Genomic DNA, 19,287 nt, shown 5'->3' with positions numbered 1-19,287 from the left:
TGGTTTCGAGCAATCGCACTTCCACGCTAACAGCAAACTAATACCACAGGACTATGATCGGCAGGGCTTGTGTCAGTCCCTGGAAGCACACTGTAGTGTTTTCCACCTTGTCAACAGCCGAGCAGCCAGTGCTAGATCCATTTATTATTAGATTTCAGCTGTAGGGAAGCATTTTTGTAGATTGTAGCCTTCTGAGCATCTTTTTTTGTTGCCAGTGACTACTTAACCTGTATGAACAAGCCAGTCACTGCCAGGGGAGTATTCACCTGTAATTGTGTAATCTGAGCAATCACATTTGCATTGACGAGACCCTGTTACATAAGCTACTTATTGATGCTAGTTCACCTACTACAATAGTAATATACTACTCACCACAGCTATAAGACCCCTGTGGTACTATTTACATTATAGGATTACTAGCACCAACCATTCATTTGGCTGTAGCAGACAGTTTGAGTAAAGTACACTGCAGTGTTTAAATTGCAAAGGCAACTTTAGTTTGTTACTCTTGTTTTTATATTTACAATACATAAAATAAAATAGTTTTCATTTAGGCATCTGTATTTAGCAACTTCATGAAAGCATTGCCCAACCTATTAAAGAAAAAAAAAAAAAACCCTTATCATGCTTTTTCAGTAGTGAAGCTAAACAGGCACTTCCTTAAGTTTGCAAACACTTCCTGAGATATCGCAATATAAATTGAACGCATGGGTTGTCAGAATTGTCAGACTGAAACATTTTTGTATTGCTGGCTTTAATCCACTCAATCCATATATAAGAGCAGAACACGCAAGCCAATTCAAAGGAAACCTTTTAAAAATTAAAAAGGAGCAAAAATGACATAGAAACTAATCTAAGTATGTTACAATCTTTGTTACTTTCTTTTTTTGAGATATAGGCACATGTTTCTGGAAATCTGAAATGCTAGGAAGTACCTATATTATGCAGCACTATCTTTTTCACAGCAAAATCATGCAAGACCATGTGAGAATGAAATGTGCTTGCAGCATATCACATCAGGAATAGGAACGCATTTCTTTCTGGGGGTCGGTAATAATCTGTTTAAATGATGTTTAATTTGGAAAACGTTAATAAAAAGGCAGGTGTCTTAGACTTCTAGTAACGAAGCTCTTGGTGCCAAGCACATTCACGCCAGTTTACAGGGATGGAAGCAAGACTTGAACTGCAGCAGTTTTGATCCATTCCTCATTTTACTACCTGATTAAATCAGACACACTTGACCTTGTTACCTATACACTGGTGCTGATCAAGCTAGTATCAAAACCGGGAATCTGTGAAACTGCCAAGCAAAAGGAGTCTTAATCCTATCCCTGGTTTAGAATAGAGTGGTCTTGAAGAAAAAAAAAGAAAAGAAAGCAGAAGCTTGGTGACAATCAACACTGTGATGAAGAGCAAATCCCTGCTGAAGCATCAATTCTATTTAAAAAGCAGCAGGCAGGCATGTTCTGAATCCCGGAACAGAGCGCTCCAGAATCTGCTCTGCTCCATCCTGCCTGTCTATTACAGCCGACAACAGCATACCAGCCACAAAGGATCCATGCAACCTTTCAGTGCTATCGCAGGCCTGTCCTGCTCTTCAAAAACGTGCACTCCAGCCAAGCGGAGCATGCCACATTGTAAAATTACTGCTGGCAAAATCCTCCCTTTGTGATATAAATAGACACTAGTCTAAGCTATAAGCTGCAAGCAAAGAAATAACATTTTTATTTAACAACTAAATCATGTGCAGAATGAAACACGAACAGCTTGTGATGCTGCTTAAATAAAAAGGAAAAAAACAAAATCCTGTGGCAGTTTGTTTTGATATTTGAAAATTGCCGTAAGAAGATACACATCCATTTTATTCTAAACTAAAAATCACACACCTGCACAAGGGTGGGGAGGTAGGACACCTATAACCACAGCTAGCCCCACAGCAAAAAAAAAAAAAACTGAGAAACTCTGTAACCTAAAACGTGGCATTAAACCACAGGAGCAAACAAGGACTGGGAAGATTTAAAAATATATATCCAATTACACACACACAAATTTTAATTAAAAAATCCAAGCAAATAATGGCTACATCTTAAAAGAAGATTGTCACTCCTGTGAAAGACAAGCCGATTCGATGAGTCTTTCAAGGAATTGTTCTCTTTTAACCCCCATCTTGCATCTGGATTTTGGTTTCACAGACATAGATTAGCACTAATCCTGGACTGCCTTGCCTAAGGTTACATTAGGTAGTTAAATATTAATGCTAACCAAGGTCTGTGAAACCAACCTTTCATGTACCTTTTAAATATACCCCAGTACCTCAGATAAACATTCTAGCTCAGCTTTTAGAAGAACTTGAACTGGATTAACCAATAGCAATGTGTTCATGCTAAATGAAACAGCCTTCAAGAGTCTTCAAAAGAACACATTGTACAAATTTGATTAACTGGGTGGAGAGTTTTACTGCAGTTCATGTGAAATAGCCAAAAAATGTAGACCTGTTTATTAAAAGAAAGAAAGTTCAGCCATCTGCTGTACAAGCTATTTATCTGGTCAATCTGTTGGTCTCCACTCCATTACATCCTGTTTCCACAAGCTCGGGCTTTAAAATAACTTTCCCTTCCCTCTGTCTTTAGCAGCCACTGCAGGCATTAGAATACAGGTTATATAACACTGCTGAAATATTCAATATTGTCACACTTCAAATGGTTTACAGAAAGATTATATACCGTTGTTCTACTCGGTATAATCCAGTTTCTCGCTCGCTTAACTGCTATATCATATCCAGAATCAACACTAAACAAATACAGGAAAAGAAACATCAAAAAGGACAAGTTCACTTTGGGGACGCCCCCCCGAGGTCAGGCCTGGTCGCTGACAGGTTGCCAGCAGGATTCTTAGAGCAAGCCTAGTTCTAGGCAGCTGCTTGGATGTCAGTGCTAATGGAAAACAAAAAAGAGATACTCACAGGGCAGTTTCTCAGGGAAACGTTCTGGAGAAAGACATCCTTAACACTTTAAACCAGAATACTGCTTTTCCTGAGGATGCCCTTGGCTTTGCTTCAGGATGAAAAACTACCTCTTTCCTATCTGTCATCAAATTCCACTTCTACTCAATTATCCAAACAGTAGAGATGCACTGACAATCGGCAGTCTATCAGCATGGCACCGTTAAGGGAAAAAAACACAATCTGCTATCGGTAGTTTTTGTTATTTTAAGGCGCGCTTACTAAAAATGACACAAGAACACTGACACTCATTTTCTCAGTGCTGTGTAACGTGTTTAAAACAGGTTAAATATAGCCCCCATTGTCTTGTTCTGGTAGTTTACCTGCACTGTTTATTTATTATCGGTATCCTCTCAGTATTGGCTGATATCGGCAAGAAAATCTTATCGGTGCACCCCTACCAAACAATAAAAACATATCCAATCTAACCACGATCATCCAAAAACACAGTGGGTGTGTCGCCACAGGTCAGAAAATGTAGAATCTGCTGTATATTTTGGTGCATCTGGGAATTGGGTTCCATTCATAGTTAAGTTATTCATTTAGTTCAGTTTACTTTGTCCTTCTGGCTGCAGTATGAAATATAGCTTGAAACATGTAGCCCCTACTAAGATTTACCCAACTGTCAGTAAAATTAGGGTCATTCTAGTATTTACAGGTCAAGTGTAGTTTAACGGTTCCTCCTCATAGCATCCTAAAGGTCAAACCCACTTGTCGGCACTTTCTTCTACCTGTCCTGATTAGAGTGGAACTCCCAAAGTCACGCTTACTTGCAGGACCTTCCTCAAGGTTAAAATGCTCAGGCTCCTGTTCTCTGGAACAACCGCTGGTTACATGCCAAGGACAGAACAGACTGTGCTACATATAGCAAGTGTTAAAATGTTTTTTTGGTCTAACCCCAGTATATTACATCTGCATCTAAAAGTGTTCACTAACAAAATAAAACTGACAAGCAAGGGGATACCAACCACCTGGTCATTTCTGATACTTGCATAAGTGACACCAGACACTTTCCAGGCTGTAGAATTGCCAAATAGTCTGAAATCCCTGGACAGGGGGCTGTACCCCAATGCACGGTGCTCTCTGCCACTTCCCTAGAAGGTCATCTCTCCGCTGACAATGGGAGCAGCCCATCACACAGCGCCGACACGTGTACAGGGCAGGAGGAGACACAGCATTGTGGTTGCTCTTCAGCACATTCATGGCTTGGCATAGATTAGGAACTGCTTTCTGAACAAAAGCGTAGCCATCGCTGCAGCCGCCCCACCTCCTTTGTCCAATCTACCCTCCCTACCGGTCTATCGAAGCTCAGCTGAACACCTACCCACCCGTACATTGTTTTAGCATCAACCTAAAAAACTGCCGAGTCAAGTTCTGCAGTTGGCTGCGTTAATGCTGAAAGAAATGTTTTTTTGTGCAAGTGTATATAGAGCTTTAATAAGATATCACCAAAGGTAAATCTGACAGACTGCACTTAATTGAATGTGTGTGGCTTCAGCATGGTCTACAAGTTTACATTTCAAAAGAAAAGCAGCAGACAGAGGTTAAACTGGAAGAACCTTTTCTCAATAGTAGCTGAAACGGAGACACCAACACAACTATGAGTCAGGATCAATCAGAAAGGAGCATTATTAACCTACTAGAGTGGGTGAGCTATATGAGCAACACACAGACCTAACACCAGAATACATTTAGTTGAAACTCAGAGACTCCCTGTACAGAACTGAACATGCTTTAAAAAATGTCCTTCCTATGGACTGTATATAATTTCACCTTTCCTGGACTTCCGACTTCATTAAGTGAGATATGTAAAAGTCACCATATTTAGCATGAATTATTACAATGTGGAGAAATGCTCACATTGCAAAAGACAAGGTTATAAAAGAAAAAAGCAGTTTTATATATACATTATTAACCCCTTCAATGACCAGTGATGCATGCACTTGCTACCAACCATATGTATCTCTTCCCTTACTGCAATAGATATTAACATTTTCATGGCATGCAACATATATTTAGTTTCTGTCTATCCAATGGCCTGCGTGGTCCTGCAGGTAAACCATCTCAGTGGAGTTGAGGGAGGGTGGTTGACTAAACAGTGCGCCGACCACCCTTCATCAATTCAAGCCACATCCCGCACAGTGTTTAAAATTCTGTTCATGAAGTCCTTCAGCAGAGCACATTTGAATAAGATTGTCCATGTCCTCTAGACTGCCTGTGTGCTGCTATCTGCGTCAGCAATGGAATGGGGGGGGGGGGGGGTCACACACAGCAGAGCCTATTTGCTCAGCTCCTGATGCAAAACGACTGGGGAATATGCTCAGCTAGCTACACGGTTTAGAGATTTTGAAAGCCTTTTAACTTATTTAGTTTCAGTATTAAACAACCAGTGGTACAGTCAAACACAGATTAAAATGCAGATGCAAGACAGATGTAATCATAGCACAAAACAGGTTTGTGAGCAATAGCAATAGAATTAGCAAACCGGAGCAAAGAACAAAACAGCAAAACCACCAACACTGTGCACTTCAAGAATCCACTTATTAAACTACCCTCCTATACACAAAACTAGGTGCACATTTCCATTTAAAGATCTTCAAGAGAAGCCCACATGCCTACTTCTAGAACATAACTTAGCTTGAAATAAACACTGGGAATATTAGTGTCCAAAAAAGTATTAGTTTTTGGAGAAGGTACTTCGCTTGGTCTTAATGTGTCGGAGCATGAACTTTGACAGGGTTAGACCAAGGTTGACGGCTTGTAGGCTTCTAATTGAAGTACTCTATTACTATTTTTTTCATCCCACAGCCAAAACCAAGATTTATGTAGCAAATAATGCAGTAAACACACTTAGATAGGGAAATTCAGCAAAAATAACCTAGTTCAGACTATTTTTTGCAAAAAAAAAAAAAAAATATTTTAAATAAAAAAGGATGCTAGAGTTTTACAGAATTCTCTTTGACACCTATGAAAATGAAGCGTTAGTCTCTTACCGGCTACTTCCACAATATCTCCGGGGACAAGATCTTTGGCCTTGATCCTCTGGACACTTTTCCTGTCCTGACGGTAAACCTTTCCCATCTCAGGCTCATATTCTTTGAGGGCTTCAATAGCATTTTCAGCATTTCTTTCCTGTTGAACAAATAAGTAAACACAAATGTTAAAATGCTCAAAAGCACTGTATCATCTCAACTGAATGCCTGAAATTAAGACCCCCCCAAAAAAATAAAAAATAGCCATATAAAATATACAGTGCCCACCTTGTAAACCAATATACCCAAAGACTGTGTGGACAGGTTTGTGAAATCTTTGGGGGACTTTTTGGATTTCAACCACCAGAAAATTTTGATTTCAAGCTGTTTTAATGCATCCCCTAAACATGTGCAAATAATTCAAGAGCCAGAAGAGAAAGCGTTTAGATTCCTGTGATTAACCGAGTTAATACAGAAAATAGTCTCTTCATTGAAGTACAGCAACTGATCTATGTAGTGAAGTCCCTGGAGCAATCCAATCCTGACTTTTAAAATGCTGAATAAAGTATAAAGCTGCAACCCAGTTTACTGGCTAAAAGATGGAAGAGAGATGATGCACAATTAAAAAAGTTTAAAAATAAATCCAGGATAGTGGAAACGTTATTCTGAACTTTCTAGGTCAAAGCGCAGAGCAAACTGTGGGCAGGGTGAAATGGCGTAGTACAGTTAAGGATGGGAATGAGGACAGCAAAGGTTGGTTCATACTTCAGAATGTGCCACAGGTCAGAATTACATCATCCACACTCTTGTGACATGTGTCTTTTTTGGAAAGTCATAAAGCCTTTTCTCATGCGTCTGCGACCTGAAACCGCACAGGGTCGGCTAATGTTGAAAAATGTCAACATCTGCTGCATGGTCGGAGTGAAGCTGCACAGCTTTATAGCTGTCTGCGCTGGACGTATCGCATTCATCTGCGACAGAAGTATGAACCAACCCTTAGGCTATGATGAATTGGTGACACCTTCTATATTTGCTTATGGCTCCTGACACTTGCTTGCTGTGGTAATGCACATCAAATCTTACAATCCCCAAATGAATACTTTCTCCAAGAAGATTAAGCATTATTTATAGCCATTTCTGAGCCAAAAGACAAATGTTCACATCCCCCAAGAGTCTACCAAGTGCCAGGCTGTTCCAGCATCCCCACGAGCACAACACCCCGTCTAACACCATCCCCACTGGAGGAACACCAACACATCCACTCCTCTCTCCCAGCAACGAGGTCTCCTGCCCTCCCACTTTAATAAACAAGCAAGGTTAAAACGAAGCCTGTAACCTTCTGTAGTCCTGCTTTCCCAGCCAGAGGAGCCTGGGGGATTGTGGGAAAGTTTCAACAAGGTGCCAACACGGGTCAGGGTTCACAGGCAAAGCAGCCAGCAGCAGAACCGACACAGCCAGGTCAAAGTTAAACCCGGCAAAACTAGTCAGTAATCATAAGTGGCTGACTGGAGCCAAGGGCTGTCTAGCCTCCTGAAAAAGCATGGCTGTTTAAAAAAATCAGAAACAAATATTTAAATGTATTCATTTTAAATGTAACTTTATTATTATTTCTAGCAACAAGAAATAATGACATCATTAAGCAATTCCAAGAATTGCACCCAGAATACCAGAAAATGTGCATTTACTGATGCTATGAAACATAAGGGTATTTGAAATCCCCCAAGTTGAATTTCTATAATAAGTAACCCTCTGCTTTCTCCCAGTGGGACGTTCAGTATGATGTCAAGAGGACTTGTGGATTTTGGCAGAACTTTCCCATATTTTTTTTAATGGAAACACAGTTGCCTCAAGCTTTGTCCCAGTTGCACAACAAGCCCACCAATCTTCTACTTCTGTTTTGCATTATTGGGATCTGGTTCACAGGACTATTTCCTAATTTTAAAACAAATAACTAAAAAGATCACTCTACAGAACTACACTGTTCACAGCTTAACTCTCCAAGCTTTTACGTAGTTTGCATCCCCATTAGTAAAATAAATAAATAAAATAAAAATAAATAAAATAAAAAAAGGTCACAGTGCCTAGGTCCCAGCTTTAATAAAATGATACATGTTATCTAAGTAAAACTACCCACGTGCAGGCTTTTTTTAAACTGGATTTGTTGGTTTAGCAAACAGTGTCCTTCTGGCTAACTAATAAACTGCTATGCTGGATACCCATGGCTTTCAACCGTAAATGAAACTCTTAGGATGTTTGCATTGGGAGAGACCTTTCAACCCAACAGCAGTTCTATATTAAAAACACTTACTATACATGCTGCGGACCGTGTACTCTCGTGCTCTTCATACAGTCGTGGATTTTGCCCTCTCCGGTTCCTATTCCAGTTATGGCAAAGATTCTAGTCTGGTTCTGTCAAGTAGCATGGAAACAGGCAGACAACTGACCATTTGACACAAAAGCATGCATAGCTGGTCTATTTAAGAGTTACAAATTTCTGATCTTTGATCAAATACGAGTACGGATGGGAGAGCTGCCAGGCACACAGGCCTACACACCCATCCAATCACACGGTTTGCTTAGACCTAGGCAAAAAACTTTCCTGTTAGCACAAGTTCAGCACAATGATCCTGTTTGGGAGTAACTGTGTGCACACTGGGATACTTGCACAAAGGAGTCTAGAAATTCAAAACTACATCCCTATTGCACTAAATTGCCACACCTCCCCTATACTGTTTCAAAATGAATTGCAAGTACAGCCCTCATCTTGTTATCCAGTAAATAAAGCAGGCAAGCCTGTGTGTTATCTCTTAGCAACAAGCAAACACTTCAAAATGCACACATTGCAGTGTGGTTCTGACATGGCACATCACACCCCCCAGATCAGCAAGACATTCTCCATTTCCTGAACGATATGCCATGCATACTGGAGCACCCCACGGTACTAAAGCAGCAGGATTCCAACACCGTTAAAACAGAACGCCACAACTCCAAGCAGGGACTGTGGAAAATAAATCAATCATTCTGCTTGGATAAGAACCGAGTTTTGCTGGGTCAAACCACATAGTGTTATGCATACTATACATAGAGTATGTGGCAACATACCATGTTCACACAAAAGGATGCAAAATCAATTTGTACCAAAAAAAAACCACACACACACACACATACATATTAATAGTTTTGCTTTGAACCCCTTAACTAGGTTAACACATCTGTCCAGGACTTTTATACTCCACTAGCATAATTTAAATAAGCATAACCACTTCCTAGAAACCTATACATTTAATACAAGCGAATATAATAAAATACTCTAGATCTGACTTTTTTTTTTACTGCATTACAGGTTTTTGAAACTATCAAAAGTTTCAGGTGTACCACAACATATGTATACAGCAGTCTCTTGGATCTTACGGAAAATACATGTTTATGTACCCCAGTCATATAGCTGCCTTGAGTATGCAAAAGCTCCTTTCCAACCCACACACAATAAAAAGGTTGATTTTTCTCTTCAGAACCATTCTTTTAAAATCATCCGGAATCAGCGCAGTGTGATAAAGCTAAGCCCATTACAGGTATCTATTTCTAACACTGCTGTTCCAAGGGGGTCAACCCAGGTAATAAAAGCATTGTACAATGCAGCAGTCAAACCCGTGTGCTACAAATCACATTGCTTTTAGACAAGGCTTTACAATGTACCCATTTCTTAAGTATCCATGGAGAACGTTCCCTTAAACTGACCCATCTAACTAAAATGAAGTGACGGATCAATAAGGGATGGAATTGTCCAAAGTTAACCCCACTAGCTCCAGTGTGGAAAATAAAGTCTGCAGTGAAGTCTGTTAAGAATGGCCCAAGGAGTCATCACTTGTGCAGTTCTTGCACTAGCATCACCTGTGACTATAGAAGCGCTAACCAGGTCTGTGTTTCATTGAAATGACATGTGCCAGTCTTGATGAAAGCCAAATTGTGCCAACAACTTAACACTCAAAAACAAACTTAATAACAGTCTCCCCTACTCAGAACTAGGAAGTTGCTTTTTGAATTTTTATATGTACTGTTGTGAAGCTGTAGTTAAAACCAGGCACATTAAAACAGCCAGTCCTAGAAGTCAAATGACCTGCAGCCATGCCAACTTGGATTCCAAGCTCTTTGTTCGAAATGTCAGTCACACAAAACAGGTACAGATTTGTTTGCTTGAGTACCCAAGTGACAGCAATGCTGCTGCTACTGGGACTGTGTTAAAAGTTACTTTGTAATAATCAGTTACTGTACATAATGCAACTGGAGCTTTTCCACCCATCTGCTTGATTTTAATACATAACAGTTCACCAAAGTGTTTATTTGAATAAGTTAAAACAATGTTACAGTATTCAGAGGTCCCTTTTGCCTTTATGAGTCAGTTTCCATATCCGTGGTAAAAGTTGTGATTTGCAGTTTCTCATTCAGTTTAAATTGTGTGATCTTTGTTGCCAATCATTTAGCACTGCAAGGTTTATTCTCCCAGAAGACTAAAGGACCAGTTTACAGTAATCTAGAGATTTTTTTAAAATATATTTTATATCTATCTATCTGTCAATGTACAGAACTTACTTTGAAATAATGCAAGGACATGGGAGAATTCACACACAATTTAATTTCTCGGGGTAAATAAAGAAATGTTTCTTCAAATTCAAAACATAAATGCTTACGAAAACATCTCTATTTTCTTTAAGAATCGTGTTCAATAAAATCAGTTGAACTGCTTGAGAAAGCTATTGATCTAATTTCTGTTCCTGACTATAAACCATGTAGTTCCAGTGTTGATGAATGGTCAGTACAAAACCACCAATAACTGCAGCGTTACAGAACATGAGTAGAGTCCTTAAGCGGACACTACTTAAATAAAAAAAAGACTTTCTGAAAAAAATAACAAATCTCTCCCCTCTAACAATAGTCTGGAAATTGGTCTCATAGCAACACATCGGAAAATTTTTTAAAAAAAAAAAAAATGCAGTCAATGACCCAATTTCTGTTCTATTTTCAGAACTCTTTTGTAATCCCCCATTGAGATATGTGCAGATCACTGTATTCCGGGTGAACTGGAGAAGCTGTGCTCAAGTGACTTTGCAATGCCCTTCTACTCCTTAGCGATCTGTTCTAATGAGGTTTTACTATCTAGGGCTACAGTACCTGCCTTTGTGTTTCCTTGTAAACTCTGCTACAAGTGTAAGCACATAAGGAGATGTATCAAAGTGTGCTTAAAAGAGAAAAGAATGATGTAAAACAAATGCTGATCACTTGTCCATAGACTAGGTAGCATGAGTCGTCCTAGAGCATGTGAAGCCTCTGAACCCACATTACTGGATCCAATCTATTTTCTGCAACATCAGAGTCATTATAATGTCTTGTCTGCAGCGACATAAGTTTGGTTCCTAATGAAAGCCCCCAGAAGAATTTGGGAAATCCTCACTTTATTATGTAAAACCATGGACTTGTGTGCAAGACAAACATAATACTGAACACACATATATTTGTTGTTCAAACAAAGTCTGAGCAATTAAATGACTGCACAGGGTTTTTATGTAAACAGCAGCTGCCCTTTGTGTTACCCCAACATTCAAAACTATTTGACTGTGAGATCAAAAAACATAAAATCAAGAACGATCTGGATTTCTCCTTGTATAAAAGGTCTGAAAAACAGGTTCATTGTTTTGTAGAAAACAGTTTTGTCTTGAGTTTTGTATTTCTGAAATATAAACTTAAGATAAGTTTAGGGGTTCAGAAGACACATTCATTGTAAATGATGCACAATAATCCAAACACTGATAAATGGAATGTGTCAACGTTTACTATGGCATGTCCAAGTAGAATTGTCTTTTGATGTGTTTTGAAGAACACGGTGCCTTTTTACTTTGTGCCTTATTGATGTCAAGTTACTTCTATGATATTTGAATACTAGTCTTAATGTCATATTAACCCTCAATGCTAAAAAAATGATATTTTGGGGAGTTACATACTAGTTGATTTAGTGGTTTTCTGTAGTACCATCAATTATTATTTAGTTCTACACTTCATCATCCAAGACAACTAAAATGAAGAGTGCTCTTATGAAAACTCAAGCAGTTAGTGCACCAGCATTTACTTGCTGCTGCAGAACCAAACTTTTCCTGAAGTTAAACCCATCTTTACATGAATGAGCAATAGTGGTTTACACACTGTAATTGGGGGGGGGGGGGGGGGGGGGGGGGGGGGACAAGAGACATACAGCGTGGTCAGGGCATACACAATCCAAATACAAGTGCCCTTCTGCACAAAAGAGTGGTCTATGAAGACTATTTTAAAACTGTCCCCTTACCTGCCACACACCCACGATGGCATTGGCTATTAGAATAAGTAAGATTACGAAAGGCTCCACGAAGGCTGTGATCGTTTCTTCCCCCTCCTCAAACCAGGCCAATACCTAGAGAAAGAAATAAAGAAAAAAAAAGGCATTAAAAAAATAATTGTTTCACCTCCACTGATGAAATACAAAAGATCACCCCACATCATTCCTTTCAATTAAAGGTGACTCATCCTGCTGGCTCAATGCCACCTAAGATATTCCACCAATATTAATGGTTCAAGCTTAAGAGTTGCTCAATTTTATTCAAGGACCCTTCAAATAGAACAAGCTTTATTTGTTTCAAAATAAAAAAAGAAATCACATTATTTAAAAGCCCAAATTAAGGGACATTTTTAAGTGTGTATTTTAAGTGCAAACTATAGGGGTCAAAAGCTAGTAGTACCTAGCTATATAACGAGAGAGAGAGCATTCCTAATCTTAGTCGATTTTTTATAATATTGAATCCCTCAAGGACAAAAAGCAAGTAGAGGGCAGCAAAGAATGAATCATGGCAGGAAGAGGCACAAGCCAACAGGCATGCACAAAATAAATAAATGAATACAAAATAAAGACTGCATTTGTATCGTTAAGCACTGAATGCAAAAAGCACCAGACCTGTTGCTGATCAGAGGCATTATGGCAAGTACCTGCTATTCAGGAAGACATCCAGATCGACATTATAAATCCCAACTACTTTGGCAAGTTGAACTTGCATTGAAGCAAGGCAGATTCCTAACCGAACTCAAGAAGAAATGCTGCAGCCTGCCGTTTATTTTAAAGGCTATATCCTACTGGAAATCTCATCGCATACAGCCGCACCCTCCGCTACAGTTCGTGCAGGGGTCTTGTCTGTTGCTTAGTGCTTTCAAGTTCCATTATTCTGTGGCATGTAGACTTTCCATAACAGCAGCCAAGTGACATTATAATTAAATCACCTTGTACATTTGTAACGTACGATTCAAACAAAAGGGATTAATGCTAAAAAATATATATATTTGCAATTGCAGTTTGCAAAAACAGTAGATGACTGAAGACAGTATGTAAACTATTTGCACACTGCGCAGAAAAGTCTTTGAAAGTACAAACAAGACTTTAAGCACTGGCCATTATACTTGAGGTTAATATAAACTATCCACACACACACACGCCTACTGACAAGGAGTTCAGGGAATAAAAACAAGAAAAAAAAGCTAAACACATTTAGATCACTGTTTAAATCATTGTGTGTTGCTTTACTGGAGCACTGTCTGAAAAAGTCTAATTCAAATATTACCAATAAAACAAGAGGATACCAGGATCTGCATTACCAAACCTACCTAAAGTGACTTTCACGTCAATGAATTTTGGCTGACACCGGCAATTACAAGGAAACCGATTTCTAGCCATGCTTCAAGCTAAACTCATGCTTAACAAAAAGAAAAAAATAAATCCTGTAAAAAGTCAGTGCAACAAAACCACCATTTGGTGCTATGCAATGATGTCTTGACCCTCACGCACGGTGTGTAGAATAGAATCTCATAACAAATGGTCATGGATGCATTACTTCATCACAATCAAGACAGCTGGTTCCCAAGATACAGTATGGCCCTCAATTACTCTGTCAATACAATGTAAATGTAGGTCAAAGTGAATAACCTACATGCACAGTATGTGGAATAAATTATATTTATAAATTATAAATTAATAAAAAGTATGTGGACTGCACAGCTCCAGATTATTGAAGTGGATCAAGCATCACTTTCATCCAGCGGCCACCCGAGTACGAAAGGAGATCTGGTTAGATCGAGTAGACAGCACCCATAACAAACCTGTCGTCTAACCTGCAATAAATTAATTAGGGAATCTAATCTTGTTCTGGCTGTCACTGGTTCCACCTGCACACTACAAGTCAATCAGCAACCAGATGCTACACAAAAAGGTCAAGGACCTATATCAAGACAACATGTATCAATGAGGTCTTTTTGCTCAATAGGGTATATGGCAGTATGGGCCATGCAGGCAACTAGTATTATAGACTGTTGCCACTTTGCAGCAAGAACTACAACGGCTGTCAAAGTTTATAGACAAATAGCTGCCTGCCTGCAATCCTTTCTGTTGCTGGCAAGTGTACCAGATCCAGTTCCCAAGTTTTGATTGGTTGCTGTGCAGATATCAGACTGGTTATACATTATCAGATGGATATCAGGTACTGGTTATTACTGACTTGTGTGAAGTGCACTAGAAAACGCACTCTTCTTGCAATCCGCTTTGCATGTTTTTAGCAAAACAATCTATCCATCGAAAACATGGGTTTCAACTTTGCATGCTTAAGGCAGGCACTTTGCATATCAGCTCTAGCTTCAGCAAAGAGGTAATATACATTAGTTACCCTGTCACGCAGCACAAAGATCAACCGCAAATCATTTTTCTTTTGGATCCAGTACTATAGCACTGTCCTTGGATTACTGTTCTAGAAGTCCTCAATTCAAACAGTAGCAAGATGCCACATGGGCAATGTGCCCGCTGAAGGTCATTGCCCAAATGTGGTCAACTGTGGTGCCCGCTCTACAGTCATTGCTCCTGTTACTGTCAGGACCTTGCTGTTATCAAGAGGGAGGGGGCGAGACAACTGGAATACTATTCTGAGGCTTTCTGCTACAGACAAAGAGCGCAAAAAGGCTGTCATAGGAGGGGACTTGGGACAGATCAAATAGCCAAGTAGTAGAGAGTAGAGATACAGCATGAAATTAGGGCTGTTTCACATAGCCTAGTTTGTACTAATGCCTGACACATTTTTCCTCAAGTCAGGATATTTATAGCCAAGCTGACTCAAACTTCAAGTTTTAAAGTCACCTCATTAAAATATTAACGAAATCCTTGCACAACGATGAACAGTAGTGCATAGTTTAGTTACTGTACAGCAATAATCTCAAGATTTAAAAGATAGCTAGCCTGTCAGGTGACTTACCAATACAGTTAACCATTATCTAAGGAATACTCACAGCCATTTGGAATTCTCTTTGGACACCAACTGGAGGATTTCAGGAATTGCACATCTGCATCTGGCAAAAATTGAGTTAAGCTACTGGGCACAAAAGCTTCTTCAATGGTGTTCGTGCCACATTTGATGCCAGCGAGCACTATACAATAAATGAATAGTCCCCGAAAACCCATTTGCAACACACTAATGATTTTCAGCAAGAATTCAGCAGACTATGTTCTATAAGCTGCATCTTGCGCGTAGTAATACTCTTCTAAACCCAAAGAACATCATGAAATTTCACTTCCTTAAAGGCCATGGGGATCTTTAAACACGCTTCATACAAGTTGCCCAGCTGTAATTCAATACACACATCAGTGTTGTTGACACCATTCCAGGCAAGGATAGCAAGTCTCTCAGCTGTTTCAGCCTTATGATCTTATATATATATATTATATATATATATATATATATATATATATATATATATATTTTTTTTTCTTTTTTTTTTTTTTATAATTTAGTCGTTGCCAATTAGTTTTTATTATTTTCTCCCCAATTTGAAATGCCCAATTATTTTTTAGGCTCAGCTCACTGCTACCACCCCTGCGCTGACTCGGGAGGGGCGAAGATGAACACACGCTGTCCTCCGAAGCGTGTGCCGTCAGCCGCCCGCTTCTTTACACACTGCAAACTCACCGTGCAGCCGCCTCAGAGCTGCAGCGTCGGAGGACAACGCAGCTCTGGGCAGCTTACAGGCATGCCCACAGGCGCCCGGCCAGACTACAGGGGTCGCTGCTGCGCGGTGAGCTGAGGACACCCTGGCCGACCTAACCCTCCCTTCCCCCGGGCGACGCTTGGCCAATTGAGCGCCGCCCCCTGGGAGCTCCCGTCCACGGTCGGCTGTGGAATAGCCTGGACTCGAACTCGCGACGTCCAGGCTATAGAGCGCATCCTGCACTCTAGCGAGTGCTTTTACTGGATGCGCCACTCGGGAGCCCCCCATGATCTTATATTTTAACCTCAGACAAGCACAGTCTGTTTATAACATGTACTTAGTGTCAAGTGGTTAACACCCACTTTAAAACGTATCCACGTTGTTCAATTGTATGCTGAAGAGACACTGACAAACTTGCCATTGGTTACCCAGGCTAACCTCGCTAATCTTAATTTACCAGCGGGTCACAAACAGCACACACACAACCCCCAACCCCCAAAACACAGAACCCACCCCCCACAAGGAAGAGGGCAACAATAAGTTGAGAGATGGATGTTGAACGCTTTGTTTATTAAAACTAGGCTTGGATATTTAGGGAAAGAGCAAGTAACCATGGATCATACTTACAAAAGATATACAAGCTGCCAACAGGAGAATTCTGACTAATAAGTCTTCAAACTGTTCACGCACGAGTTCCCACACAGATTTTCCTGTGGAAAGGGTAACAGAGGTCGATTAGGACAGCGATGAGATAGATAGATACACAGGGTGATTAGAAAGTAAGTTTACCACATCAACACACCATATCATTGATGTGGTAAATGTACTTTCTAATCACCATAGATAGATAGATAGATAGATAGATAGATAGATAGATAGATAGATAGAGATAGATAGATAGATAAACAGTAATGTAGATTCCTGAAGTGGCAGAAGCTTACCTTCCTCTGCTGGTAACTCTGTAGAAGGTTCGGGTTTCCATGGAACATGCCAGAAGACAAAGGATAGTTAGTGACGTAATATAGAGGCTATGGTACAAACAAGTCATTCATACATAACTTTAAACCTATTTTATACAACACAGTTCAGATGACATCAAATCTAATTGTTGAAACGGTATTCATGTACATTTAGTAGCTCAACGATTAACTGTTAATATACGTAAGTGTGCCTCTTGAAATGAATATCTCAGTTCCTGATTACACATTTATATTAAACTGATTTGGTAGGCCGTGTTTCCAGTAAATTGAAGCGTTTCTTCACAATTGGTCCACAGTTAGATCACCCCGTGCACGGTGATTTGATGATGTTGCACATTGCACCGGTAAGGCCATGTCATCACTCACTTAACCCGTTGTTTGCTATGCTGGACCACACGGGGACTCCAATGTGTAATTTTAAAGGCGTTTTTTTTTTTTTTTTAAACCACCAAAAACACCAAGAATAAAAGGTAAGATTTCACTTTTAAAGTCCTGGCGACTCAATCCCCAACTATTTTGAACTTTTTACAGCAGGAAATCACGCTTGCGTAACGTAATACGCTTCATTACAGTCGTGGTGAACATAAACTAAAATTTGGAAAAAATGGCCTGTTACCCGGCTACCCTGAAACCCAAAATGTCTAAAACGCAAACACACAAAACCACTTTCGGTTAAATCTAAGTTATCCTCATAAGGTAAACTTGTTTAAAACCCACGAGGTTGTACATGACGTCAGCCATTTTCACTATTCATATTTGTGCCGGTTACTGTTCTGACATAGGCCTAGCGCTGCGTACCTGAGGAAACATTTTTACTGAAAAATAGGAAAATGAAAAATGGACAGATCACATACCATTCGGTCCCCATTTTTCTCTCAGCTTTTTCACCTGGTCCAGACTCAGCCCCGTGCTTTCATTTACATTGAAATTGTTATAAACTTCGTCCACAGTCTTTGTGTGAGCGTTCTCCATGGTTGATCTTCGTCTTTTTCTCAAGACAGTTTGACTTTGTTTTTAACGACCTCCACACTTCTAAAAAAAATGCAGTCCTTCTCTTTGAGAAAAAGCAACACAAATTAAACAAAATGTGCTCACATAAATTGAACTCCCGGCGAAACAAACTAAAAAATGACTGACTGAACCCCCCCACACACTTAAAAAGCAAAAAAATAATAATAATAATAATATCCCGCTCTCACAGTTGCAATTCCTGTTTAATTGTTACTGTACCAATTTAAGAAACGACCCCCCCGAGCCACTGTGCTAAGATGTTCCACTTATTTCCCACAGTCTGCAGCAGAAGCCCCGTACTTATTCTCTACCGCAGTCGTACCACAGTTCTGCTCTGCTTATGTCCCTATGTTGCAGTTCTCGTCAGTGGCTACTCTCTGCAGCGCTACTCGTTTTATTGAATGTGGCTCACTCACTGCTGCTCCGCATGTGGAATCAGCTCATTGGCCAGAAATAGTCCGGAAATCATTTTTTTTCCCCGTTCCACTGCTTAGCCTTTTTGAAACCTTGGATCAGCTGATCTCATTTTACAACGCCACAACCACCAGGATCCCGGATCGGTGACGCAGGAACCCCTGCCGCTTGCTTTATTTTGAAGGGTAGATAGCATTACTTTTCACAGTTGGTAGGCGCACCCGAGTTTACAGAAAAAAGTAAGGCTATGTGTTTACTGTGTATACGCATACATTTATTTGCCGTCATTCAACAATACATACAGTTTTATGCGCGACCTAAATGCATAGTAATAACAATCCTTTGAAAGACGAGTCATTTGCTCTGCTTAAGAAAAATGTAACTCTATAATTATTATGCTACTGCCAACGTTTTTTAATCATGCCATGGTTTATGCAGCTATAGAACAGACGGTGTTATTTTACTATAGTATAATACCAGTTGTAAATGTAGAGGACAAAAGGACTCAAACACGACATAACACCGTGTGGATGTATATTGTTGCACCATTAATTTACCATGGTATGCCCATTCACCCCTTATGCACTACATATCATCACATCTAGCCTATATAGCGTCAAGGTTGACACGGAGAGTCCTCATTTACAGTGCTTTTTTTTGTCGTTACACAATACTAAACAGGCATTTCAGTAACACCCTTGTGCTGGTAATTAATGTAAACCCTTTACATTGGATATACCTTCATGGTTTCCAGTAAGAACCCAGTACATATTTGATCCATTTTTATTATAAACTTAGAGCTCAGTATCATGAAAATGTAGACCGCCACTATTTCCTCATGCACTCATGGGAAAGTCTTGCCAGTTTTGCA

At 39.8% G+C, this 19,287-nt stretch overlaps 1 protein-coding gene across 2 annotated transcripts in view; it reads right to left on the bottom strand.

The window, feature by feature from the left end:
- Positions 1-18,471, bottom strand: part of LOC117426536 (sarcoplasmic/endoplasmic reticulum calcium ATPase 2-like) — a 36,853-nt gene extending 18,382 nt beyond the window's left edge. Inside the window, exons 1-5 of one of the 2 annotated variants that reach the window (XR_009330508.1) lie at positions 17,846-18,471; positions 16,953-16,970; positions 16,639-16,721; positions 12,308-12,412; positions 5,995-6,133 (exon numbers count right to left, since the gene is read on the bottom strand). Coding sequence is in view for 1 of the 2 variants with exons in the window: in XM_059033198.1 (XP_058889181.1) it covers positions 5,995-6,133; positions 12,308-12,412; positions 16,639-16,721; positions 16,953-16,970; positions 17,846-17,963 (463 nt within the window). In the remaining variant the exon portion in view is untranslated. The remainder of the gene's footprint in view (positions 1-5,994; positions 6,134-12,307; positions 12,413-16,638; positions 16,722-16,952; positions 16,971-17,845) is intronic. The other variant, XM_059033198.1, reaches the window with a different exon arrangement.
- Between the last annotated feature and the right edge of the window lie 816 nt (positions 18,472-19,287).

Source organism: Acipenser ruthenus, chromosome 11 (assembly GCF_902713425.1).
Source record: "Acipenser ruthenus chromosome 11, fAciRut3.2 maternal haplotype, whole genome shotgun sequence".
NCBI lineage: Eukaryota > Metazoa > Chordata > Actinopteri > Acipenseriformes > Acipenseridae > Acipenser > Acipenser ruthenus.
The sequence above is the reverse complement of the archived record's forward strand: the minus strand, read 5'-3'. Positions and strand labels throughout refer to the sequence as shown.